Source organism: Periophthalmus magnuspinnatus, chromosome 13 (assembly GCF_009829125.3).
Source record: "Periophthalmus magnuspinnatus isolate fPerMag1 chromosome 13, fPerMag1.2.pri, whole genome shotgun sequence".
NCBI lineage: Eukaryota > Metazoa > Chordata > Actinopteri > Gobiiformes > Gobiidae > Periophthalmus > Periophthalmus magnuspinnatus.
In genome coordinates this window covers 13,846,003-13,869,521 of record NC_047138.1, presented here as the reverse complement: position 1 = coordinate 13,869,521, position 23,519 = coordinate 13,846,003, and the positions used below count along the sequence as shown (strand labels likewise).

At 40.9% G+C, this 23,519-nt stretch overlaps 4 protein-coding genes across 4 annotated transcripts; all 4 read right to left on the bottom strand.

Annotated features, from left to right (window-relative positions):
- Positions 1 to 1,508: 1,508 nt before the first annotated feature.
- LOC117380655 (olfactory receptor 52E8-like) lies at positions 1,509 to 2,468 on the bottom strand. Its single transcript, XM_033977488.1, has one exon. The coding sequence runs from the start codon at positions 2,466 to 2,468 to the stop codon at positions 1,509 to 1,511; it is 960 nt and encodes a 319-aa protein (XP_033833379.1).
- Positions 2,469 to 4,823: 2,355 nt separating this feature from the next.
- Positions 4,824 to 9,284, bottom strand: LOC117380654 (olfactory receptor 2AT4-like). Its single transcript, XM_033977487.1, has 2 exons — positions 8,313 to 9,284; positions 4,824 to 4,970 (listed from the first exon to the last, which is right to left on the bottom strand). Exons 1-2 carry the CDS (start codon positions 9,282 to 9,284, stop codon positions 4,824 to 4,826), a joined length of 1,119 nt encoding a protein of 372 aa, XP_033833378.1.
- Positions 9,285 to 14,354: 5,070 nt separating this feature from the next.
- LOC117380653 (olfactory receptor 51E2-like) lies at positions 14,355 to 15,326 on the bottom strand. Its single transcript, XM_033977486.1, has one exon. The coding sequence runs from the start codon at positions 15,324 to 15,326 to the stop codon at positions 14,355 to 14,357; it is 972 nt and encodes a 323-aa protein (XP_033833377.1).
- A 5,178-nt stretch (positions 15,327 to 20,504) lies between these two features.
- Positions 20,505 to 21,476, bottom strand: LOC117380652 (olfactory receptor 52E8-like). The gene has a single exon (XM_033977485.1). It carries the CDS (start codon positions 21,474 to 21,476, stop codon positions 20,505 to 20,507), a length of 972 nt encoding a protein of 323 aa, XP_033833376.1.
- Between the last annotated feature and the right edge of the window lie 2,043 nt (positions 21,477 to 23,519).

Genomic DNA, 23,519 nt, shown 5'->3' with positions numbered 1-23,519 from the left:
CAATTACTCAATGTGATTGCGTGCAACCGGATGACGCAATGCTTTTAAGTAAATCCAAAGAATTATTTTTTTGAGTGAATATAGAGACTCAGAGCAGTGAAATAAATGCAGAAAAAGCTGACAATAGATTGAAAGTTTCTTGTTGCTAGCTTTAGCCCCATCTCACAATGCCAGAACACCTTGTGATTAAGTATAATTCGTGTGCAATTTATTTTAGATTTACTCAGATAATATTTTTTTTATTTTTTTGGTGATGTTATTTGCTTACATGGCAGACCCACTGCATAGAGACATAACTCGGTTCGAGGTGGCCTCACCAAATTGACCCGCCAAGGCAGCCCAAGCATACTGTGCCAATCGAAACATGGCTATGGAAATTGCATATAGCAAACATTAGCTTAATTTCAGACATCATTTTAGCTACTTTTTTCATTCTTGTCAACTTCCCAAACTCCTCCAAAACGATGCCGGCACAACAGAGGTATGAGTGTTGCTGCATTTTTCAAGTCAGGAATTGTCAACGTCATCTCTGACTCCAACAACGTGAAGTAGACAGAGGACTGACACAGGACTTTTTAGACGGGTTCCATCATCAATTACCTGTACTGGCCATGAAGTACTTCAAATGATCCCCTCTCTTTTGAGAAGGAAAGAGGAAGTCATTCTTTCAAAGTTAACTTCAGCAAATTGCTGAACTGGTCAGGCAAGTTTTAGCGACTGACGGCTTGTGTATGTGTTTAATGTGAATAATGCCGTCGGACCTCAGCAGAGATCAAAGGAGCTTATAGATCTATTTTTTGGAGAGCTGGGGAAAGAGCATGTATGACGTGTGGTTATTCATTTCCATGTCTCCATCTAATTTATTCATTGCTGTCTGAAATAAAGCAGGCTAGTTGTTAGCAGTGACCCTGTAACTCTGCTTTTTCCTTTGGAAAGTTATGAAACATGTATAGAAGATCATTGCAGTGAAGAATTGAAAATATTATGAAATTGCTAGGAAAGTGAGATATTATGAAAGTGCTAGGAAAGTGAGATATGACTTTGAACGCGTCCAACACCTTAAAAGTTCAGTTTTTTCCCCCATACTTGGAAAACTCAGATAGCCATGAAGGACATTTTGATAACAGGGTTAAAGCAAAGTGAAATGCACAAGCAAAACACTCACTTGATGGCTCATGAAGAAGACAAGTTAGATGACTGTTAGATGATGATTCACACCTGGATTGTGTTATTTGAAATTAAACTTGTACCAAAAATAATTAAAATATTTAAAACCCAACCCATTGAAACTCTTGACAGTTGATGAATGGATTGATGGATTCTGACAAAATTCCTTAATGAATAACTTGCACTTTATTTATTGCACATATGTTATTGTGACATTTTTTCAGACTAATACACACAAGTGCATCATTACTGTTAAATTACAATAGAAGACTATTACACATTTGATTGATAAGAAGCTCGGTTAACACTAATACATTTTCTGTGCAGCTGTTCTTATGTGACTATTGCCATAAACCCACCTGGACTTTTGTCCTATTATATCTTTTATTCAAACATTCTTTGATATTTTTTGTTTTAAAGCAGTATATCAGTGGATTCACTGCTGCAGGTATCAGACTATAAAGCATAACCACTAAAATACGAACAGGAACACTAAATGTGAAACCTACATTGTTGGCCAGATACACAAAGCATCTGGGCGCGTAATACAGTAATGTGATAAGCAGCTGTGGAGTGCATGTTGAAAGGGTCCTTACACGGCTCTCGTGGCTGGATATCCTCATGACGGCCACGATGATAGCAAAATAAGAAAATATAATAAAAGTCAATGGCACTAACAAGAAAAACATAGCGCCACCAAAAGCTATGACCTGTACATCTCGCACATTCTCACATCCCAGCGCAGTGATGCCAATGTGGTCGCAGTAGCACTGGACAATGATATTAGATTCACAGTAAGATAAAGTATACGCATCTATTGCTATAAAAATCATCCAAGAAATTGAAATTAACCATGACAGACCACATAGAAATGATGCAGTAGTGTTTGTGAAAATATTAGGGTAACGCAGAGGAAAGGAAATAGCTAAAAATCGATCTAAGGCCATGACCATTAGAATAAGGGAGTGAGCTGCTCCTAAAAAATGCACAAAAAACATTTGGACAAAACAGCTGTTAAATTCTATCAAGCTATCATCAAACCAGTATTTGGAAATAATTTTGGGGAGTGTCGTCGTTCCAAATGCTAAATCAGTCAGTGCAAGATGACAGAATATTAAGTAAGTTGGTTTATGAAGAGAACGTTCACATTTGACAAGTGCTATTATAAAAATGTTGCCAAAAGCTATAGCCAAGAAGACAATGAGAAGCACCACTGACACAGGTGCATAGTACTGAGCAGAGAGTCCAGGGAATCCAGTGAGGAAGAAGTGGTTTATCCTGGTGCCATTATTGTACTGCATTGTGGCTGCAGAAGTCAGTCCAGAGGTGTGAGCAAGTGAAGGTGGTAAACATTGTCCTCCACATCCATCCCAGACCTGCAGCTCTTTTATGTGAACTGACAATGCTCTGGAGGCTTCTGTGCGCTACACTCAGTTATTGGTTATTGCTGTAACGTGAGCTTGACATGTGTGTTCAGTCAGGTAAAATGTCTTAGGCTTTTTTTTTTTCATTTATTATGTGATGGAATATGTATTGAATCTTGGAAGTAATTTAAATGACCTGGTTAAACTATAATTCATGGTTTTTGCAGTGATCATGTGCAGTCATAATTTACCTGGCACACAACAGTTAAATTAAAGCAGTTTTAAAGGGAGATTTTTTAGATTTTTGGTCAGTTTGGTCTCTTGCATACAAGTGTGGCAATGCGACAGTGAACAAAAATAGTAAACATACAAAACAAGGACTAAACTATAATCCTAACATATCCAACAAAGCCACAAAAGGAATTATAAATAAGTATGAACAGTTTTTTCAGTATAATCACTTAAATAGGTAACAAATCATTTTCTGTGTAAGCGAGGAGACATAATCGGTTCATTCAAATGTTCACGTAGTTCCATTTTCAAAGACTGTTGTTTTTCAAAAAGAAAGGAGATATCTTCTCAGGGAGGCAGCAAGAGATGGCAAAACAGTGTAAAAACCAGTATCACGGTCCGGAACCTACATTTAACTGATACGTGGACATGAGGATGGAATAAGCAAGGTGGAAAATGGACTGGAAGCTACCAAAACAGCAGCATAGTGTGAGGGGCTTAGGGCAGCTCCCGGAAGTGTTAGAGGTCAGGCAAGTGAAACTGACATGCTTGTATAGCGTCTGCTCTAGTGCCACTGATAGACCTAATCAAATTAAATGTCCAACCTGTATAATACTACAGGTACTACAGCAGAGTACAACATAGTATCACGTTTTAACATGATGCTATCATGAAATTACATGGTACTATCTCTCAGTTACATGGTACTATAGCAAACAACAAAGTTAAATCTGTCAACTGGACAAATCTTGTAGGAGTGAAGACGTTTTGCTGCTTATCCAAGCCGCTTCTTCAGTTCTGGTCATATTGTTGTTGTTTGCTATGGATCAGACCTGGACGACTGAGGGTCTACACAGACATCTACGTGGTACTATCTTGAAATTAAGGGAACGATCCCCCAGCCCCACTGAGCCAAAGAAGATGAGCTTTGCTGGATAATGGATCAGCAGGGCTGTTCCAGGTGGATAACATGGACCAACACGAAATTGGCCTAACTTTGATTTACACTATTCATTCAAACGTAACAACTATCGTAGGCTCTGCAGTTTATACTGCTGGGCACACGCTCCATCCTACCACTGCCACTCAGCACCTTTACACACAGGGGATAGATTACTCAATGACAATGGCAGCAGAAGAGCATCAGACAGATTGCTGGATCAGAATGAGGATACAGAGGCTGTTTAAGTAGGTGCCATGAAATGTATGATTTATTTACTGAACATGTAGGCTCTTGTCAACGACAAAAGTGCACAGCTGTAGTATGTCCTGGGTACGTACCTCAATCTGTGTGTTAAGAGGGGCGACCCCTCACCCGTCTCCCATAGCTCCCATTTGAGTTCACTCGGCTGCGTACTTGGATGTGGAGGACCACAGGTAGCTTATAGCGCTGACACAGTCATTTTATAGTCCGTCGTTTTACATAACATTATTGAGATTATTTGATATAGAAATTTCACAATTGTGTCATGGTAAAACATGATACTGCTGAATTTTATTCAAGTACAGATTTGGCGTATGTATGCTAGCGTACCAGATAAGCTTTCAGGAAGAAACAACAAAATTGTCCACTCTGCACTGAAAACTCTACATTGTAATTTCAAAGGCTGTTTTCTCAAAATATATTTTTCTCCCAAAAGGACATAAGGATCACCCCTTAAAGAACCACCTACATAGACTAAACTTTCCACTCTAGTATTTAACAACATTTGTTGATATCTAATTCCAGATCTTATTTATTAAAACTTAAACTCAAAAATATGAGGCAAAATTAGATTTTTTAGACAATTTTTCAGATACTAAATAAGACTGACTACATATGCCCCTGTTCAGATACATTTACATATGTTTAAACAACTCCTCCCTGAACCGCCACCTTAACGTAGTGGAGGGGTTTGAGTGCCCGAATGATCCTGGGAGCTAGGTTGTTGGGGGCTTCATGCCCCTGGTAGGATCACCCATAGCAAACAAGTCGAGGGGGACGGGTCAGACCAAGAGCTGTTCAGAAGCCCTTTATGACGAGAGATCAATCACGGCTAGTTATGTCGCCCGGACCGGCGTTTACAGGGCACCACCCTGGAGCCAGGCCTGGGGTGGGTGCTCGACAGTGAGTGCCTGGTGGCTGGGCCTTTTTCCACGGGTCCCGGCTGGGCACAGCCCGACTGACGTGGGGCCGTCCTCATGTGGACCCACCACCCGTGAGAGGATCTGCAAGGGGCTGGTGCAGAGAGATCTGGGTGGCAGTCGAAGGCGGGGGCCTTGACGACCGGATCTCTGGACATGGAGACTGGCTCTGGGGACATGGAATGTCACCTCACTGGGGAGGAAGGAGCCGGAGCTTGTGTGGGAGGTTGAGCGTTACCGATTAGATATAGTCGGCCTTGCCTCCACGCACGGCTTGGACTCTGGAACCCAACTCTCCATTTCTTTGGCGTTGCCCATGGGGAGAGGCAGCGAGCTGGTGTGGGCTTGCTCATTGCCCCACAGCTCAGCCGCCTCTTGTTGGGGTTCACCCTGGTGAACGAGAGGGTCACATCCCTGCACCTTCGGGTCGGGGACAGGTCTCTCACTGTTGTGGCGGCCTAGGGGCCAAACAGCAGTGCAGAGTACCCGGCTTTCTTGGAGTCCCTGGGAGGGGTACTAGACAGTGCACCGACCGGGGACTCCGTTGTTTTTCTGGGGGACTTCAATGACCATGTGGGTAACAACAGTGACATCTGGAGGGGCCCGATTGGGAAGAATGGCTTCCCCGATCTGAACCCGAGTGGTGTTCTATTATTGAACTTCTGTAATAGTCACAGTTTGTCCATAACAAACACCATGTTCAAGCACTTGGGTGTCCATCGGTGCACATGGCACCAGGACACTCTAGGCCGTAGGTTGATTATCGACTCTGTTGTCATGTCACCTCCGGCCGCGTGTCTTGGATGCTCGGGTGAAGAGAGGGGCTGAGCTGTCAACCGATCACCACCTGGTGGTGGGTTGAATCCTCTGGCGGAGGAGGAAGCTGGACAGACCTGGCAGGCCCAAGCGTATCGTAAGTGTCTGTTGGGAACGTCTGGTGGAGCCCTCTGTCAGGGGGGTCTTCAACTCACACCTCCGGGAGAACTTCTCCCTGATCCTGGGGGAGGCTGGGGACATGGACTCCAAGTGGGCCATATTCTCCACCTCTATTGTCGATGCGGCCGCTCGTAACTGTGGTCGTAAGGTCTGTGGTGCTTGTCGCGGTGGCAATCCCTGAACCCGGTGGTGGACACCGGAAGTAAGGGATGCTGTCAAGCTGAAGAAGGAGTCCTTTAGAGCCTCGTGGCTCGTGGGACTCCTGAGGCAGCCGATGAGTACTGGCGGGCCAAGGGTGCCACAGCTCATGCGGTTGCAGAGGCCATGTAGGAGGACTATCGGACGGCCTCAAAGAAATTCTGGCAAACTGTCTGACGTCTCTGGAGGGGGAAGCAGTGCTTCACCAACACTGTTTATAGTGTGGGTGGAGAGCTGCTGACCTCGAGTGGGGGTGTTGTTGGGCAGTGGAAGGAATAGGCAAGGCAAGGCAAGTTTATCTGTATAGCACAATTCGTACACAAGGTAATTCAAAGTGCTTTACAGAATAAGAAAGACATTTAAAATCACACAAATCAAAACATAAATAATCACACAATCTGCAACTCTCTCACCCACTCGTTTGCACCCTTTAAAAACTCTCTCTCGCACTCTTTAAACACTGTCTTGCTCAGTTCAAGAACTTTCCCATTACTTTACAAAACTTTCCTGTCACTTCTCAAATACTTTCCTGTCATTTTACTATGTCTAATAAAAGTCCGTCAGTCCATGTTTCTTTTGTCATCATAAAATTACCATTAAAGGAGAAGAGTGCAGAATAAAAACCTTTCAGTCGTATGCACAGCTAAACAGAACCGTTTTGAGCCTGGATTTAAATATTGTCAAAGTAGAGACCTGTCTCACATCTTCCTCAAATACTTTGAGGATCTCCTCAATCCCCCCGTCATGTCTTCCAAGGAGGAAGCAGAGACTAGGGACCTGGAGGCGGATTTGTTCATCACCCTGGCTGAAGTCACCAAGGTGACTCCAGGGTACTGGAGAGGAGAATCTGACCGATAGTCAAACCTCGGATCCAGGAGGAGCAGTGTGGTTTTTATCCCAGGGTTCATGGGAGTTTTCCCAACCAGTCCACATGTGTTTTGTGGACCTGGAGAAGGCATTCGACTGTGTCCCTCGTGGTGTCCTTTGGAGGGGTGCTCCAGTCCGGGGCCCTTTGCTAAGGGCTGTCCGGTCCCTGTGTGACCGGAGCAGGAGCTGTGTTCACATTGCCGGCAGTAAGTCAAACCTGTTCCCAGTGCATGTTGGACTCCGCCAGGGCTGCCCTTTGTCACCAGTTCTGCTCATTATATTTATGGTCAGAATTTCTAGGTGCAGCCAGGGGCTGGAGGGGGTCTGGTTTGGGAACCACAGGATTTCATCTCTGCTGTTTGCAGATGATGTTGTCCTGATGGCTTCATCAAGCCAGGACCTGCAGCAGGCACTGGGGCGATTTATAGCCCAGTGTGAAGTGGCTGGGATGAGAGTCAGCTCCTCCAAATCCGAGGCCATGGTTCTCGACCGGAAAAAGGTGGCTTGCCCTCTTTGGGTGGGTGGAGAGCCTTTGCCTCAAATGGAGGAGTTCAAGTATCTTGGGGTCTTGTTGACGAGTGAGGGAAGGATGGAGTGTGAGATTGACAGGCGGATCGGTGCAGCGTCTGCAGTGATGCGGTTGCAGTATCGGTCCGTTGTGGTAAAGAAGGAGCTGAGCCGGGAGGCAAAGCTCTCAATTTACTGATCAGTCTACATTCCTACCCTCACCTATGGTCATGAGCTCTGGGTAGTGACCGAAAGGACAAGATCGCGGATACAAGTGCCCAAAATGTGTTTCCTCCACAGGGTGGCTGGGCACGCCCTTAGGGATAGAGTGAGAGAGAATAAGTGAAGGGAATATGAAAGGGAATGCAATTTTATTTCAAGTGCAGACATCAACAATTATGTGTATCAATTAAGAAAAACAGCATGCAATATTATCACATTAAAATATAATTATTCAAAATGTTGTACTTGTGATAATAACATTGTTTTGTTATTATTATTTGTTAATATATACAGATAATACAACAGCATACAAAAGCACATTTTCCTAAAAGAGTAAATAATCTGATCACTCTAACACTTGTAATGAAACAATTAAATAGTGTATCCAAATAACAATGTCATCATGGAAGTGAGTCTTTTTATACCAGATGATGATAGATGTTAATCATACAAAAGTTGTAATAGTTGACTATAGAGTGGTCAGTAAGGAATAGAATAATAATTGCAATTTCAATTGACATATTACAACACTTTGTGCATGCCTTAAATGAAGTAATAAATAAACAAAAGTACAAAACTAATATGAAAAAATGTATCGAAAAACTGACAAAAAAGATTGATGTGATGTGAAGTTTTGGCCTGAGATCGGACCATAGAAAAAGAAGACACCATTTAAAACTATCCCAATCTAATTACTTTATTCATGGTAAATCCTCTCTGCTCTATACTGATTCTAGTCCGGTGCAGTTTCATGAATAAGGATTGCTTGATGTCCTGTGTTTTGAAACAATATATGACTGGATTCACAGCTGCAGGCAACAGACCGTACAGCATTATGAGAAGGATTCGAAAATCTAAACTGAAGGAAAAACCTTTAAAATTTGACAGATACACAAAGCATCTTGGCAGATAAAACAAACATGTAATTAATATTTGTGAAGTACATGTTGAAAATGTCTTTCTACGTCCCTTTGCATTTGTCATTTTCAAAATCACTACAATGACAGAAGTGTAGGAGAATAGAATGAATGCCAGTGGAAGCAGAAGGCAGAACATGGCTAAAGATACGGCAGTTGTATTAAGTGACAGAATGTTTTCAGCACATGTCTGACTTATTATAGATATACGGTCACAGTAGCATTGAGCAATTACATTAGATTTACAAAAAGGTAAAAACACTGTCTGCAGAACTACTGTAATCATTATTGGTAGTGGAATAAACCAGGAAATCCCACAGAGCACGGACACAACAGTGTTTGAAATGAGGACAGGGTAACGCATTGGAAGACAAATGGATATGAACCGGTCCAGGGCCATCACCATCAGGTTAAAAGACTGAACAGATCCCAAATAATGAATAAAAAACATCTGAACAAAACAGCCATAGAATGAGATGAGACTGTTGCCAAACCAGTACTTGGCAATAATCTTTGGGAGAGTGACAGTTCCAAAAGTCAAGTCGCTGAGTGCAATGTGACAGAAGATCAGATATGTTGGTTTCTGAATTTTTTTCTCACACATGACAAAAACTAAAATAAAAATGTTTCCAAAACCAATTGCAATATAGACAAAGAACATCACAGCAGACACAGGACCATAATACTGAGGGTGTAGTCCAGGGAACCCCAGAAGAGTGAAGTGGTCTCGTCGTGTCAGATTTACAAGCATGATTACTCTTCGTTTCATTGTACATGAGAGAGAGAGGGAGAGATGCAGGTTCCATCTCGACAACTCTGTACTACCTTTTATCTTTTTTTGTTTATTGTCCCCAGCTAACCTAAGGCCCAGCCCACTCAAACACCTTGAGATCGAACCTGTTATGTTCTTTGCATGTGTAACTTTCAAAAGCACTTTTACTCCTTTCAGTAACCCTCTTCCTAACTCAAGTGTAATAAAGCACACTGACATATTGACCCTGTAGTCCAGGGGTGCTCAGACTTTTTCAGTATGTGAGCTACTTTTAAAATGATCGTGTCTGAATGATCTACCACCTAATACAAAAATGTTAAAGATATATTTATTTGTAAATGTATTATGAATTCTTACATGTACAGTACATTTTGATGGACCTTGCACAATATCATGAGATAATACTGCACAACACAGTTGAATTTCGCCCAGGCTTTTCTGTGTGGAGTTTTTCATGTTTCTCCCTGTGTCTGGATGGGTTTCCTCCGGGTACTCCGGTTTCCCCCATCAACCAAAACATGAACGCCCTTCGAGACAACTGCTGTTGTGATTTTGGGCGTTACAAAAATAAATGAATTGAATTGAATTGAATTTCTTACATGTTCATAACTACTTGAATGATGATTACTGCTCTGATGACTTGTACTGAATGGAATCAGTGAGGGATGCATAGTTCAGGCAGTAGCTTCTGACAGCCAGCCAGGAGTAAAATTGCATTTTTCGTTTGAAAGCAATAACAGAGCTAATCATGTTGATTATGGTTTGGTCTTTTTTTATAGCCATAAAAAACATGTTAAACGAAGTATCAGAATTTACTGCATTTTTTCACACAACTACTTCTATTTTACACATCCATCTGTATTTTTTCTTTTACGCATTGAATAAATGACTAGGAAAATCCCCGCAGTCTCCGCGCTCTCATTCGTCACCTTCGAGGGACAACAGAGGCAGATTATCGTAATGATGGTAAAATATTTAGATAGCCCCATGTCTCTGCTTTGAGACGCCGTTTTAATTTACATGAGAGCACGACTGGTTGCGGAGTTAAACTGCTGGAAAGTCCGCAACCGCGCTCTATCGGCGACAATAGGATCTGACGCTATAGGGTTAAACTAACTCACGCTTGTTTATGCGTGTGCAGCGCCCATGATGTGACCTAGGGTCAGGTGTAATCTGACTGTTGTCCTGTATATTAGTCATGTGACTGAATGGTTGACGGGACGTGATCTACCCAAAATGCCTTCGCGACCGACTGGTAGATCGCGATCGACGTAATGAACACCCCTGCTGTAGTCAAACCTTTAACACTGGACTTATACTTAATGCTTTGGTACATATTTTGATTTTGGTTACTTGCAGACCGCTCCAGAACGCTGCAGCATCCAGAAAAATTAGACTCATGATAGATTTTTCCCACAGACCCATACCTCACTCAGACCCCTGCCTGCAGAGGCTGGAGGTCAATGTAACAAGACACATTGGTTTTAAGTACTTTCTAAGGGACACGAACCCGAACCGCACGCGACTCACATTTAGTGTTAAGTTTGGGCACAAATGTGTCTTCCAAATGGACAATGACCTGAAGCATATACAAAGTGGCTTGATGGATAACAAAGTCAATGTTTTGGAGTGGCCATCACAAAGCCCTGATCTCAGTCCTATTGAAAATGTATGGGCAAACCAGTTCTGTCAGGAGAAATGGGGCAACATTCCTCCCAACTGTTATGAGAAGCTTTGGATATCCAAAACGTTTGACTCAAATCATACAGTTTAAAGGCAATGGTACCAAATACTTCTGAAATGTATGTAAACATCTGGCATTGAAGACAGTAATGAAAAATTGTCTAGAAAAAGCCTTTTCTCATTATTCTGGCATTTAGCAAACAGAAATAATTTTCTTAATCCTAATTGACCTAAAACTGGAAAAGTTTAGTCTAGTTTCATGTCAGACAGTGGGGAAAAAAATGTATGTATCTTTTTATATAGTGTTTGTAAACTTCTGATTTCAACTGGATTTATTGATGATATAAATAGATGTGGAGGCTGCGTAGAGACTCAGGGTGGGGGCTCTGTCTCAGGCAGTTAGCCCAGCCAATTCAGGACCCCTCTTTCTCTGTTGTATTTTTTTCTGCCCTTTTTAAATTAATGTCATCACTGACAAACAGATTATTTCTCTTCCAGAATCCATGAATGGAATTCCTAGAGAAATGAAATAACCTTTCATCTAGAGGTGAAATTGGTGGATCCAACTAAACTTCATGTCACCAAAACTGAGAGATGGAATTGGACCAGAAACTACACATTGTTTTCATGACTTCACCACCATGTGTATTAGTGATTTGAAGCCACTTTCCAACACGTCAGACTGTTGTAGTTTGACGCCATTGGAGCTGATGTACTCTGTCACAGTGGATATGTCCGCACGATTGGACATTGTGTCTGTTTCAGCCTGTGGGACGGCTACATGGCTTACCATAGATGAACTAATGAGGAGCCGGAGGCAGGTCTTATTTGGGGGAGGACGCCATTCACTTACCAACCGAGGCTGAGCTGATTGATGATTAAACACATGCTGAGGACTTTTACCCCTCTTTTCCACGTTTTATTATATCTTTATGAACATGAGATTTATTCCAATTTTGTGGTCCTAATGCAGTGGGTACCGCTGTGATGTTCCACGAGGATATAAGAGGGGATGGAAACTCCTTGTGACTTGGTAGACATAAAACTTGTTCAGGTCAAGAATGTTAAATCTATCTGACAGTTCCTGTGGCTTCCTCTGATTCAAATTTGTATCATGGTGTGAGCACTTTCTCTTTTGTTTACTGTTCATAACAAAGGACCAGTTGTGTGAAGGAGTACAACAAGTTGGACCTTTTGGTTTAGCTGCACCAGGACAACCCCATGTTTCCAAAACATGGACAGAGATTGGCTGACTGCTTCTCACACCAGCAAGAGATGAATTTACACTGAAACAGCTAGAGTCACATCTAATTAATTCATTATGCCAATGGAAACGGACTTAGATTTTCCCACTATCACCACCGAGTCAAGGAGCTGCTCAGGACTGGCTCTGGGTTTGAATCAGTAAGGAGATACAGTTCTCTAGGTCTGGCATCCTCACTTCAAAAAGTAGACAGTTGTCACAAGCTGTGTCAAGCCAGCGAGTGATAGCATACTGTAGAGGAAGTTTAACTCAACCTGTATGTAACGGGTGAAATTGTAGCAGGAGTAGACGTGACCGTCCGTAGGTGAAGGCTCATAGTGCCTACAGACATTAAACAGAGCTTATGCATGTTCTCAGACTACCTCCAGCCATCCACCACACGGAGAGAAATAGCACTAAGCACTTGATTCATGGGTAATAGTTAAAGGAAGATGAGTACAAACATTTGAACTCAACCTTTAGCAAAGGAACTTATTGCACATCAGCACCTTATATAGTTTTAATAAAATTTGGGCAATGGTGCAATACGGCGTAGTATAGTGAAGTGTCAAACTATTCAAATGTTTTATTTGATTTGCTGTGTTTGATATTGGATGTGGGATAGCACTGGACACTTTACCTGCCTTTACTAAATTACCGATTGCTTGCCTTAAGTGTTTTAGGGGTGCCACCCTTGTTAAATAAATTAGCTAAACTTATTTCCTGCCTCTCTCCAATTTATTCTGATACCTGCACGTACTAAATGCTACATGTAAGAAGATCAAATGTGAAGAACGGTTATATGAACTTTAAACAGATATGATCACATCTGTTTTAAAACTTCAACACTTACACACAAGAGCCCCGAACAGAAGCCCACTGTGTTGAGACAGATCGACACAGGATTGACACTACACCAGTCTGATGCTCTTCTGCTGTCATTTTCATTGAGTAATCTATCCCCCATGCGTAAAGGTGCTGAGTGGCAGTGGTAGGATGGAGCATGTGCCAGCCATATAAACTCCACAGCCTACAATAGATGTCACGTTTGGGTGAATTTGGCCAATATCCATGTGACAGGGGGAGCCAAACCTGCAGACAGCCTATTCACAGTCGTATTACTGTGGGTTAGGCTCCCCCTTTGTGAGACCAACTTGTCAGATGCAGAGAGGTGATCACTCCCGGGGCTGCTAGACTGAACACTGTGCTGTCTTTTTGGTTCAGTGGAGGCTATGTTTTTGTCAAGGATAAAGAACTGCTTCTTGCTGTGTGAATAGCTGTAGGCAACCTCAATCTGAGTGTAAAGAGGACTCTAGTCATCTGTCTCCCACAGCTCAGAATTGAGTTCACTGAGCTGTGGATTTGGATGTGGAAGACCATAGAAAGCTTACGAGTCTGACATAGCATCATTTCATAGTTCCTTGTTTTCAAATCACTTTACTTCATGATAATTCTTAACAGAAAACTATCACATAATCTCATAATTTTAAAACATTTATTTTCTCTGAAGACTTTACATTGGAAAATTATTATTATTAGCCCAATATAAAAAAAACAGCAGTGATCCATTCTGCATTATACTCGCACCTGAAAGCCACAAATAACTTCTTCTCTGAACATAGTAAGGTTTGTCAATAGGCTATTTAATGTACAGTTTAGAGAGAATAAGTGAAGGGAAAATGGAGGGTAATGCAGTTTTATTTAAACAGCACACATCAACAATTATGTGTATAAATTAGGAAAAGCAGCATGCAATATTATCACATTAAAATATAATTATTCACAGTTTTAAACATGTAATAATAATATTGTTGTAATGTAAAGGAGGCCTTGGTTAATATATACATATAGCATAACAGCATAAAGCAGCAGTGTTTCCTGAAAAAAGTGACTATTCTGATGACTGAAACACTTGGAAATAAAAGCACAAAAGACACTGATGTGATATTATATTTTGGCCTGAGATCAGCTTTGCCATCTGCACAAGCTGTTCTAAAGCTGTGCATGTGACTACACAAAACAACAATGTATACAAAGTGGGTACAATTACTCTTCCCACAAAAAGAAACAGGAAAAAGATAGAAATAGAAGACACGATATAAAACTATCTCAATGTAGTCACTTTATTCATTGTAAATTCCTCTCTGCTCTATACTGATTCTAGCCCGGTGCAATTTCATCAACAAAGATTTCTTGATGTCCTGTGTTTTAAAACAATATATGACTGGATTCACAGCTGCAGGCAACAGACTGTACAGCATTATGAGAAGGATTCGAAAATCCAAGCTGAAGGAAAAACCTGTAAAATTTGATAGATACAAAAAGCATCTTGGCAGATAAAACAAACATGTAATTATTATTTGTGGGGTACACGTTGAAAATGTCTTTCTACATCCCTTTGCATTTGTCATTTTCAGAATCACTACAATGACAGAAGTGTAGGAGAATAGAATGAATGCCAGTGGAAGCAGAAGGCAGAACATGGCTAAAGATAAGGCAGTCGTGTTAAGTGACAGCATGTTTTCAGCGCATGTCTGACTTATTATAGACATACGGTCACAATAGCATTGAGAAATTACATTAGATTTACAAAAAGGTAAAAACACTGTCTGCAGAACTACTGTAATTATTATTGGTAGTGGAATAAACCAGGAAATCCCACAGAGCACGGACACAACAGTGTTTGAAATGAGGACAGGGTAACGCATTGGAAGACAAATGGATATGAACCGGTCCAGGGCCATTACCATCAGGTTAAAAGACTGAACAGATCCCAAATAATGAACAAAAAACATCTGAACAAAACAGCCATAGAATGAGATGAGACTGTTGCCAAACCAGTACTTGGCAATAATCTTTGGGAGAGTGACAGTTCCAAAAGTCAAGTCGCTGAGTGCAATGTGACAGAAGATCAGATATGTTGGTTTCTGAATTTTCTTCTCACACATGACAAAAACTAAAATAAAAATGTTTCCAAAACCAATTGCAATATAGACAAAGAACATCACAGCAGACACAGGACCATAATACTGAGGGTGTAGTCCAGGGAACCCCAGAAGAGTGAAGTGGTCTCGTCGTGTCAGATTTACAAGCATGATTACTCTTCGTTTCATTGTACATGAGAGAGAGAGGGAGAGATGCAGGTTCCATCTCGACAACTCTGTACTACCTTTTATCTTTTTTTGTTTATTGTCCCCAGCTAACCTAAGGCCCAGCCCACTCAAACACCTTGAGATCGAACCTGTTATGTTCTTTGCATGTGTAACTTTCAAAAGCACTTTTACTCCTTTCAGTAACCCTCTTCCTAACTCAAGTGTAATAAAGCACACTGACATATTGACCCTGTAGTCCAGGGGTGCTCAGACTTTTTCAGTATGTGAGCTACTTTTAAAATGATCGTGTCTGAATGATCTACCACCTAATACAAAAATGTTAAAGATATATTTATTTGTAAATGTATTATGAATTCTTACATGTACAGTACATTTTGATGGACCTTGCACAATATCATGAGATAATACTGCACAACACAGTTGAATTTCGCCCAGGCTTTTCTGTGTGGAGTTTTTCATGTTTCTCCCTGTGTCTGGATGGGTTTCCTCCGGGTACTCCGGTTTCCCCCATCAACCAAAACATGAACGCCCTTCGAGACAACTGCTGTTGTGATTTTGGGCGTTACAAAAATAAATGAATTGAATTGAATTGAATTTCTTACATGTTCATAACTACTTGAATGATGATTACTGCTCTGATGACTTGTACTGAATGGAATCAGTGAGGGATGCATAGTTCAGGCAGTAGCTTCTGACAGCCAGCCAGGAGTAAAATTGCATTTTTCGTTTGAAAGCAATAACAGAGCTAATCATGTTGATTATGGTTTGGTCTTTTTTTATAGCCATAAAAAACATGTTAAACGAAGTATCAGAATTTACTGCATTTTTTCACACAACTACTTCTATTTTACACATCCATCTGTATTTTTTCTTTTACGCATTGAATAAATGACTAGGAAAATCCCCGCAGTCTCCGCGCTCTCATTCGTCACCTTCGAGGGACAACAGAGGCAGATTATCGTAATGATGGTAAAATATTTAGATAGCCCCATGTCTCTGCTTTGAGACGCCGTTTTAATTTACATGAGAGCACGACTGGTTGCGGAGTTAAACTGCTGGAAAGTCCGCAACCGCGCTCTATCGGCGACAATAGGATCTGACGCTATAGGGTTAAACTAACTCACGCTTGTTTATGCGTGTGCAGCGCCCATGATGTGACCTAGGGTCAGGTGTAATCTGACTGTTGTCCTGTATATTAGTCATGTGACTGAATGGTTGACGGGACGTGATCTACCCAAAATGCCTTCGCGACCGACTGGTAGATCGCGATCGACGTAATGAACACCCCTGCTGTAGTCAAACCTTTAACACTGGACTTATACTTAATGCTTTGGTACATATTTTGATTTTGGTTACTTGCAGACCGCTCCAGAACGCTGCAGCATCCAGAAAAATTAGACTCATGATAGATTTTTCCCACAGACCCATACCTCACTCAGACCCCTGCCTGCAGAGGCTGGAGGTCAATGTAACAAGACACATTGGTTTTAAGTACTTTCTAAGGGACACGAACCCGAACCGCACGCGACTCACATTTAGTGTTAAGTTTGGGCACAAATGTGTCTTCCAAATGGACAATGACCTGAAGCATATACAAAGTGGCTTGATGGATAACAAAGTCAATGTTTTGGAGTGGCCATCACAAAGCCCTGATCTCAGTCCTATTGAAAATGTATGGGCAAACCAGTTCTGTCAGGAGAAATGGGGCAACATTCCTCCCAACTGTTATGAGAAGCTTTGGATATCCAAAACGTTTGACTCAAATCATACAGTTTAAAGGCAATGGTACCAAATACTTCTGAAATGTATGTAAACATCTGGCATTGAAGACAGTAATGAAAAATTGTCTAGAAAAAGCCTTTTCTCATTATTCTGGCATTTAGCAAACAGAAATAATTTTCTTAATCCTAATTGACCTAAAACTGGAAAAGTTTAGTCTAGTTTCATGTCAGACAGTGGGGAAAAAAATGTATGTATCTTTTTATATAGTGTTTGTAAACTTCTGATTTCAACTGGATTTATTGATGATATAAATAGATGTGGAGGCTGCGTAGAGACTCAGGGTGGGGGCTCTGTCTCAGGCAGTTAGCCCAGCCAATTCAGGACCCCTCTTTCTCTGTTGTATTTTTTTCTGCCCTTTTTAAATTAATGTCATCACTGACAAACAGATTATTTCTCTTCCAGAATCCATGAATGGAATTCCTAGAGAAATGAAATAACCTTTCATCTAGAGGTGAAATTGGTGGATCCAACTAAACTTCATGTCACCAAAACTGAGAGATGGAATTGGACCAGAAACTACACATTGTTTTCATGACTTCACCACCATGTGTATTAGTGATTTGAAGCCACTTTCCAACACGTCAGACTGTTGTAGTTTGACGCCATTGGAGCTGATGTACTCTGTCACAGTGGATATGTCCGCACGATTGGACATTGTGTCTGTTTCAGCCTGTGGGACGGCTACATGGCTTACCATAGATGAACTAATGAGGAGCCGGAGGCAGGTCTTATTTGGGGGAGGACGCCATTCACTTACCAACCGAGGCTGAGCTGATTGATGATTAAACACATGCTGAGGACTTTTACCCCTCTTTTCCACGTTTTATTATATCTTTATGAACATGAGATTTATTCCAATTTTGTGGTCCTAATGCAGTGGGTACCGCTGTGATGTTCCACGAGGATATAAGAGGGGATGGAAACTCCTTGTGACTTGGTAGACATAAAACTTGTTCAGGTCAAGAATGTTAAATCTATCTGACAGATCCAGTGGCTTCCTCTGATTCAAATTTGTATCATGGTGTGAGCACTTTCTCTTTTGTTTACTGTTCATAACAACGGACCAGTTGTGTGAAGGAGTACAACAAGTTGGATCTTTTGGTTTAGCTGCACCAGGACAACCCCATGTTTCCAAAACATGGATAGAGATTGGCTGACTGCTTCTCACACCAGCAAGAGATGAATTTACACTGAAACAGCTAGAGTCACATCTAATTAATTCATTATGCCAATGGAAACGGACTTAGATTTTCCCGCTATCACCACCGAGTCAAGGAGCTGCTCATGAGACTGGCTCTGGGTTTGAATTAGTAAGGAGATACAGTTCTCTAGGTCTGGCATCCTCACTTCAAAAAGTAGACAGTTGTCACAAGCTGTGTCAAGCCAGCAAGTGATAGCATACTGTAGAGGAAGTTTAACTCAACCTGTATGTAACGGGTGAAATTGTAGCAGGAGTAGACGTGACCGTCCGTAGGTGAAGGCTCATAGTGCCTACAGACATTAAACAAAGCTTATGCATGTTCTCAGACTACCTCCAGCCATCCACCACACGGAGAGAAATAGCACTAAGCACTTGATTCATGGGTAATAGTTAAAGGAAGATGAGTACAAATATTTGAACTCAACCTTTAGCAAAGGAACATGATCAGTTTTTATACTTGTCACTGTTTTTTTTTTTTTTTTATCCCACTACTGTTTCATTTTACTAAGTGTATATGGGCCTATAACATATAATTATTGCACATCGGCACCTTATATAGTTTTAATAAAATTTGGGCAATGGTGCAATACGGCGTAGTATAGTGAAGTGTCAAACTATTCAAATGTTTCATTTGATTTGCTGTGTTTGATATTGGATGTGGGATAGCACTGGACACTTCACCTGAATTTACTAAATTACCGATTGGTTGCCTTAAGTGTTTTAGGGGTGCCACCCTTGTTAAATAAATTAGCTAAACTTATTTCCTGCCTCTCTCCAGTTTATTCTGATACCTGCACGTACTAAATGCTACATGTAAGAAGATCAAATGTGAAGAACGGTTATATGAACTTTAAACAGATATGATCACATCTGTTTTAAAACTTCAACACTTACACACAAGAGCCCCAAACAGAAGCCCACTGTGTTGAGACAGATCGACCGACACAGGATTGACACTACACCAGTCTGATGCTCTTCTGCTGTCATTTTCATTGAGTAATCTATCCCCCATGCGTAAAGGTGCTGAGTGGCAGTGGTAGGATGGAGCATGTGCCCAGCCATATAAACTCTACAGCCTACAATAGATGTCACGTTTGGGTGAATTTGGCCTATATCCATGTGACAGGGGGAGATTAACCTGCAGACAGCCTATTCACAGTCGTATTACTGTGGCTTAGGCTCCCCCTTTGTGAGACCAAGTTGCCAGATGCAGAGAGGTGATCACTCCCGGGGCTGCTAAACTGAACACTGTGCTGTCTTTTTGGCTCAGTGGAGGCTATGTTTTTGTCAAGGATAATGAGCTGCTTCTTGCTGTGTGAATAGCTGTAACGTCAATCTGAGTGTAAAGAGGACTCTAGTCATCTGTCTCCCACAGCTCAGAATTGAGTTCACTGAGCTGTGATTTGGATGTGGAAGACCATAGAAAGCTTATGAGTCTGACATAGCATCATTTCATAGTTCCTTGTTTTCATATCACGTTACTTCATGATAATTCTTAACAGAAAACTATCACATAATCTCGTAATTTCAACACATTTATTTTTTCTGAAGACTTTACATTGGAAAATTATTATTATTAGCCCAATATAAAAAAAAAAAAAACAGCAGTGGTCCATTCTGCAGTACACTCGAACCTGAAAGCCACAAATAACTTCTTCTCTGATATAGTAAGGTTTGTCAATAGGCTATTTAATGTACAGTTTAGAGAGAATAAGTAAAGGGAAAATGGAAGGTAATGCAGTTTTATTTAAACAGCAGACATCAATAATTATGTGTATCAATTAGGAAAAGCAGCATGCAATATTATCACATTAAAATATAATTATTCACAGTTTTAAACATGTAATAATAATATTGTTGTAATGTAAAGGAGGCCTTTGTTAATATATACATATAGCATAACAGCATAAAGCAGCAGTGTTTCCTGAAAAAAGTGACTATTCTGATGACTGAAACACTTGGAAATAAAAGCACAAAAGACACTGATGTGATATTATGTTTTGGCCTGAGATCAGCCCCTGCTTTGCTTTGCCATCTGCACCAGCTGTTCTAAAGCTGTGCATGTGACTACACAAAACAACAATGTATACAAAGTAGATACAATTACTCTTCCCACAAAAAGAAACAGGAAAAAGATAGAAATAGAAGACACGATATAAAATCTCAATGTAGTCACTTTATTCATTGTAAATTCCTTTCTGCTCTATATTGATTCTAGCCCGGTGCAATTTCATCAACAAAGATTTCTTGATGTCCTGTGTTTTAAAACAATATATGACTGGATTCACAGCTGCAGGCAACAGACTGTACAGCATTATGAGAAGGATTCGAAAATCCAAGCTGAAGGAAAAACCTGTAAAATTCGATAGATACAAAAAGCATCTTGGCAGATAAAACAAACATGTAATTATTATTTGTGGGGTACACGTTGAAAATGTCTTTCTACATCCCTTTGCATTTGTCATTTTCAGAATCACTACAATGACAGAAGTGTAGGAGAATAGAATGAATGCCAGTGGAAGCAGAAGGCAGAACATGGCTAAAGATAAGGCAGTTGTGTTAAGTGACAGCATGTTTTCAGTGCATGTCTGACTTATTATAGACATACGGTCACAATAGCATTGAGAAATTACATTAGATTTACAAAAAGGTAAAAACACTGTCTGCAGAACTACTGTAATTATTATTGGTAGCGGAATACACCAGGAAATCCCACAGAGCACAGACACCACAGTGTTTGAAATGAGGACAGGGTAACGCATTGGAAGACAAATTGATATGAACCGATCCAGGGCCATCACCATCAGGTTAAAAGACTGAACAGATCCCAAATAATGAACAAAAAACATCTGAACAAAACAGCCATAGAATGAGATGAGACTGTTGCCAAACCAGTACTTGGCAATAATCTTTGGGAGAGTGACAGTTCCAAAAGTCAAGTCGCTGAGTGCAATGTGACAGAAGATCAGATATGTTGGTTTCTGAATTTTCTTCTCACACATGACAAAAACCAAAATAAAAATGTTTCCAAAACCAATTGCAATATAGACAAAGAACATCACAGCAGACACAGGACCATAATACTGAGGGTGTAGTCCAGGGAACCCCAGAAGAGTGAAGTGGTCTCGTCGTGTCAGATTTACAAGCATGATTATTCTTTGTTTCATTGTACAGGGTCAAAAAAGCATGTTCAAACAACAACAGTAATAATCTATATAAAACACTTTAGCAAGTTCTAACCTAAAGAGAGAAAGAGAGACGCAGGTTCTATCTCTATAACTCTGTACTACCTTTTATTGTTTTGTTTCTTGTCCCCAGCTAACCTAAGGCCCAGCCCACTCAAACACCTTGAGATCAAACCTTTTATGTTCTTTGCATGTGTAACCTTCAAAAGCACTTTCACACCTTTCAGTAACCCTCTTCCTAACTCAAGTGTAATAAAGCACACTGACATATTGACCCTGTAGTCAAACCTTAATGCGTTGGTACATATTTTGATTTTGGTTACTTGCACACCCCTCCAGACCACTCCAGCATTCAGAAAAATTAGACTCATGATGGATTTTTCCCACAGGCCCATACCTCACTCAGACCCCTGCCTGCAGAGACTGGAGGTCAATGTAACAAGACACATTGGTTTTAAGTACTTTCTAAGGGACACGAACCCGAACCGCACGCGACTCACATTTAGTGTTAAGTTTGGGCACAAATGTGTCTTCCAAATGGAAAATGACCTGAAGCATATACAAAGTAGCTTGATGGATAACAAAGTTAATGTTTCGGAGTGGCCATCACAAAGCCCTGATCTCAAGCCTATTTAAAATGTATGGGCAAACCTGAAAAGGCATGTGCAGCCTACAAACTTGGATCGGTTACATCAGTTCTGTCAGGAGAAATGGGGCAACATTCCTCCCAACTGTTGTGAGAAACTTTGGATATCCAAAACGTTTGACTCAAATCATACAGTTTAAAGGCAATGGTACCAAATAGTTCTGAAATGTATGTAAACATCTGACATTGAAGACAGTAATGAAAACCTGTCTAGAAAAAGCTTTTTCTCATTATTCTGTCATTTAGCAAATAGAAATAATTTTCTTATTCCTAATTGACCTAAAACTGGAAAAGTTTAGTCTAGTTTCATGTCAGACAGTGGGGAAAAAAGTGTATGTGTTTTTTTATATAGTTTTCATGACTTTACCACCATGTGTATTAGTGATTTGAAGTCACTTTCCAACACCTCAGACTGTTGTAGTTTGACGCCATTGGAGCTGATGTACTCTGTCACAGTGGATATGTCCGCACGATTGGACATTGTGTCTGTTTCAGCCCGTGGGACGGCTACATGATTTACCATAGATGAACTAATGAGGCGCCGGGGGCAGGTTTTATTTGGGGGAGGACGCCATTCACTTACCAACCGAGGCTGAGCTGATTGATGATTAAACACATGCTGAGGACTTTTACCCCTCTTTTCCACGTTTTATTATATCTTTATGAACATGAGATTTATTCCAATTTTGTGGTCCTAATGCAGTGGGTGCCGCTGTGATGTTCCACGAGGATATAAGAGGGGATGGAAACTCCTTGTGACTTGGTAGACATAAAACTCGTTCAGGTCAAGAATGTTAAATCTATTTGACAGTTCCAGTGGCTTCCTCTGATTCAAATTTGTATCATGGTGTGAGCACTTTCTCTTCTGTTTACTGTTCATAACAAAGGACCAGTTGTGTGAGGTAGTACAACAAACTGGATCTTTTGGTTTAGCTGCACCAGGACAACCCCATGTTTCATGCAAAACATGGACAGAGATTGGCTGACTGAATGAATTTACATTGAAACAGCTAGAGTTACATTTAATTAATTCATTATGCCGATGGAAATGGACTTAAATTTTCCCACTATCACCACTGAGTGAAGGAGCTGCTCATGAGACTGGCTCTGGGTTTGAATCAGTAAGAAGATACAGTTCTCTAGGTCTGGCATCCTCCAAAAGTAGACAGTTGCCACAAGCTGTGTCAAGCCAGCGAGCGGAAGTTTAACTCAACCAGTAAAAAGGTCAAATGTGAAGAACTGTTAAATGAACATTAAACAGGTGTGCTCACAACTTCAACACTTACACACAAGGGCCCTGAACAGGAGCCCACTGTGTTGAGACAGATCGACACAGGATTGACACTCCACCAGCAGGTTTG

What these genes read in the sequence shown, in the direction of transcription:
- LOC117380654 (XM_033977487.1), bottom strand. Translation starts at nt 9,284, where the DNA reads ATGCTTGTAAATCTGACACGACGAGACCACTTCACTCTTCTGGGGTTC. An exon ending in GAGGATTTACCATGAATAAA is followed by an intron (nt 4,971 to 8,312) that starts GTAATTAGATTG and finishes AGCCCCTTGCAG; the next exon opens with ATCCTCTCACGGGTGGTGGG.
- LOC117380652 (XM_033977485.1), bottom strand. Translation starts at nt 21,476, where the DNA reads ATGCTTGTAAATCTGACACGACGAGACCACTTCACTCTTCTGGGGTTC.
- LOC117380653 (XM_033977486.1), bottom strand. Translation starts at nt 15,326, where the DNA reads ATGCTTGTAAATCTGACACGACGAGACCACTTCACTCTTCTGGGGTTC.
- LOC117380655 (XM_033977488.1), bottom strand. Translation starts at nt 2,468, where the DNA reads ATGCAGTACAATAATGGCACCAGGATAAACCACTTCTTCCTCACTGGA.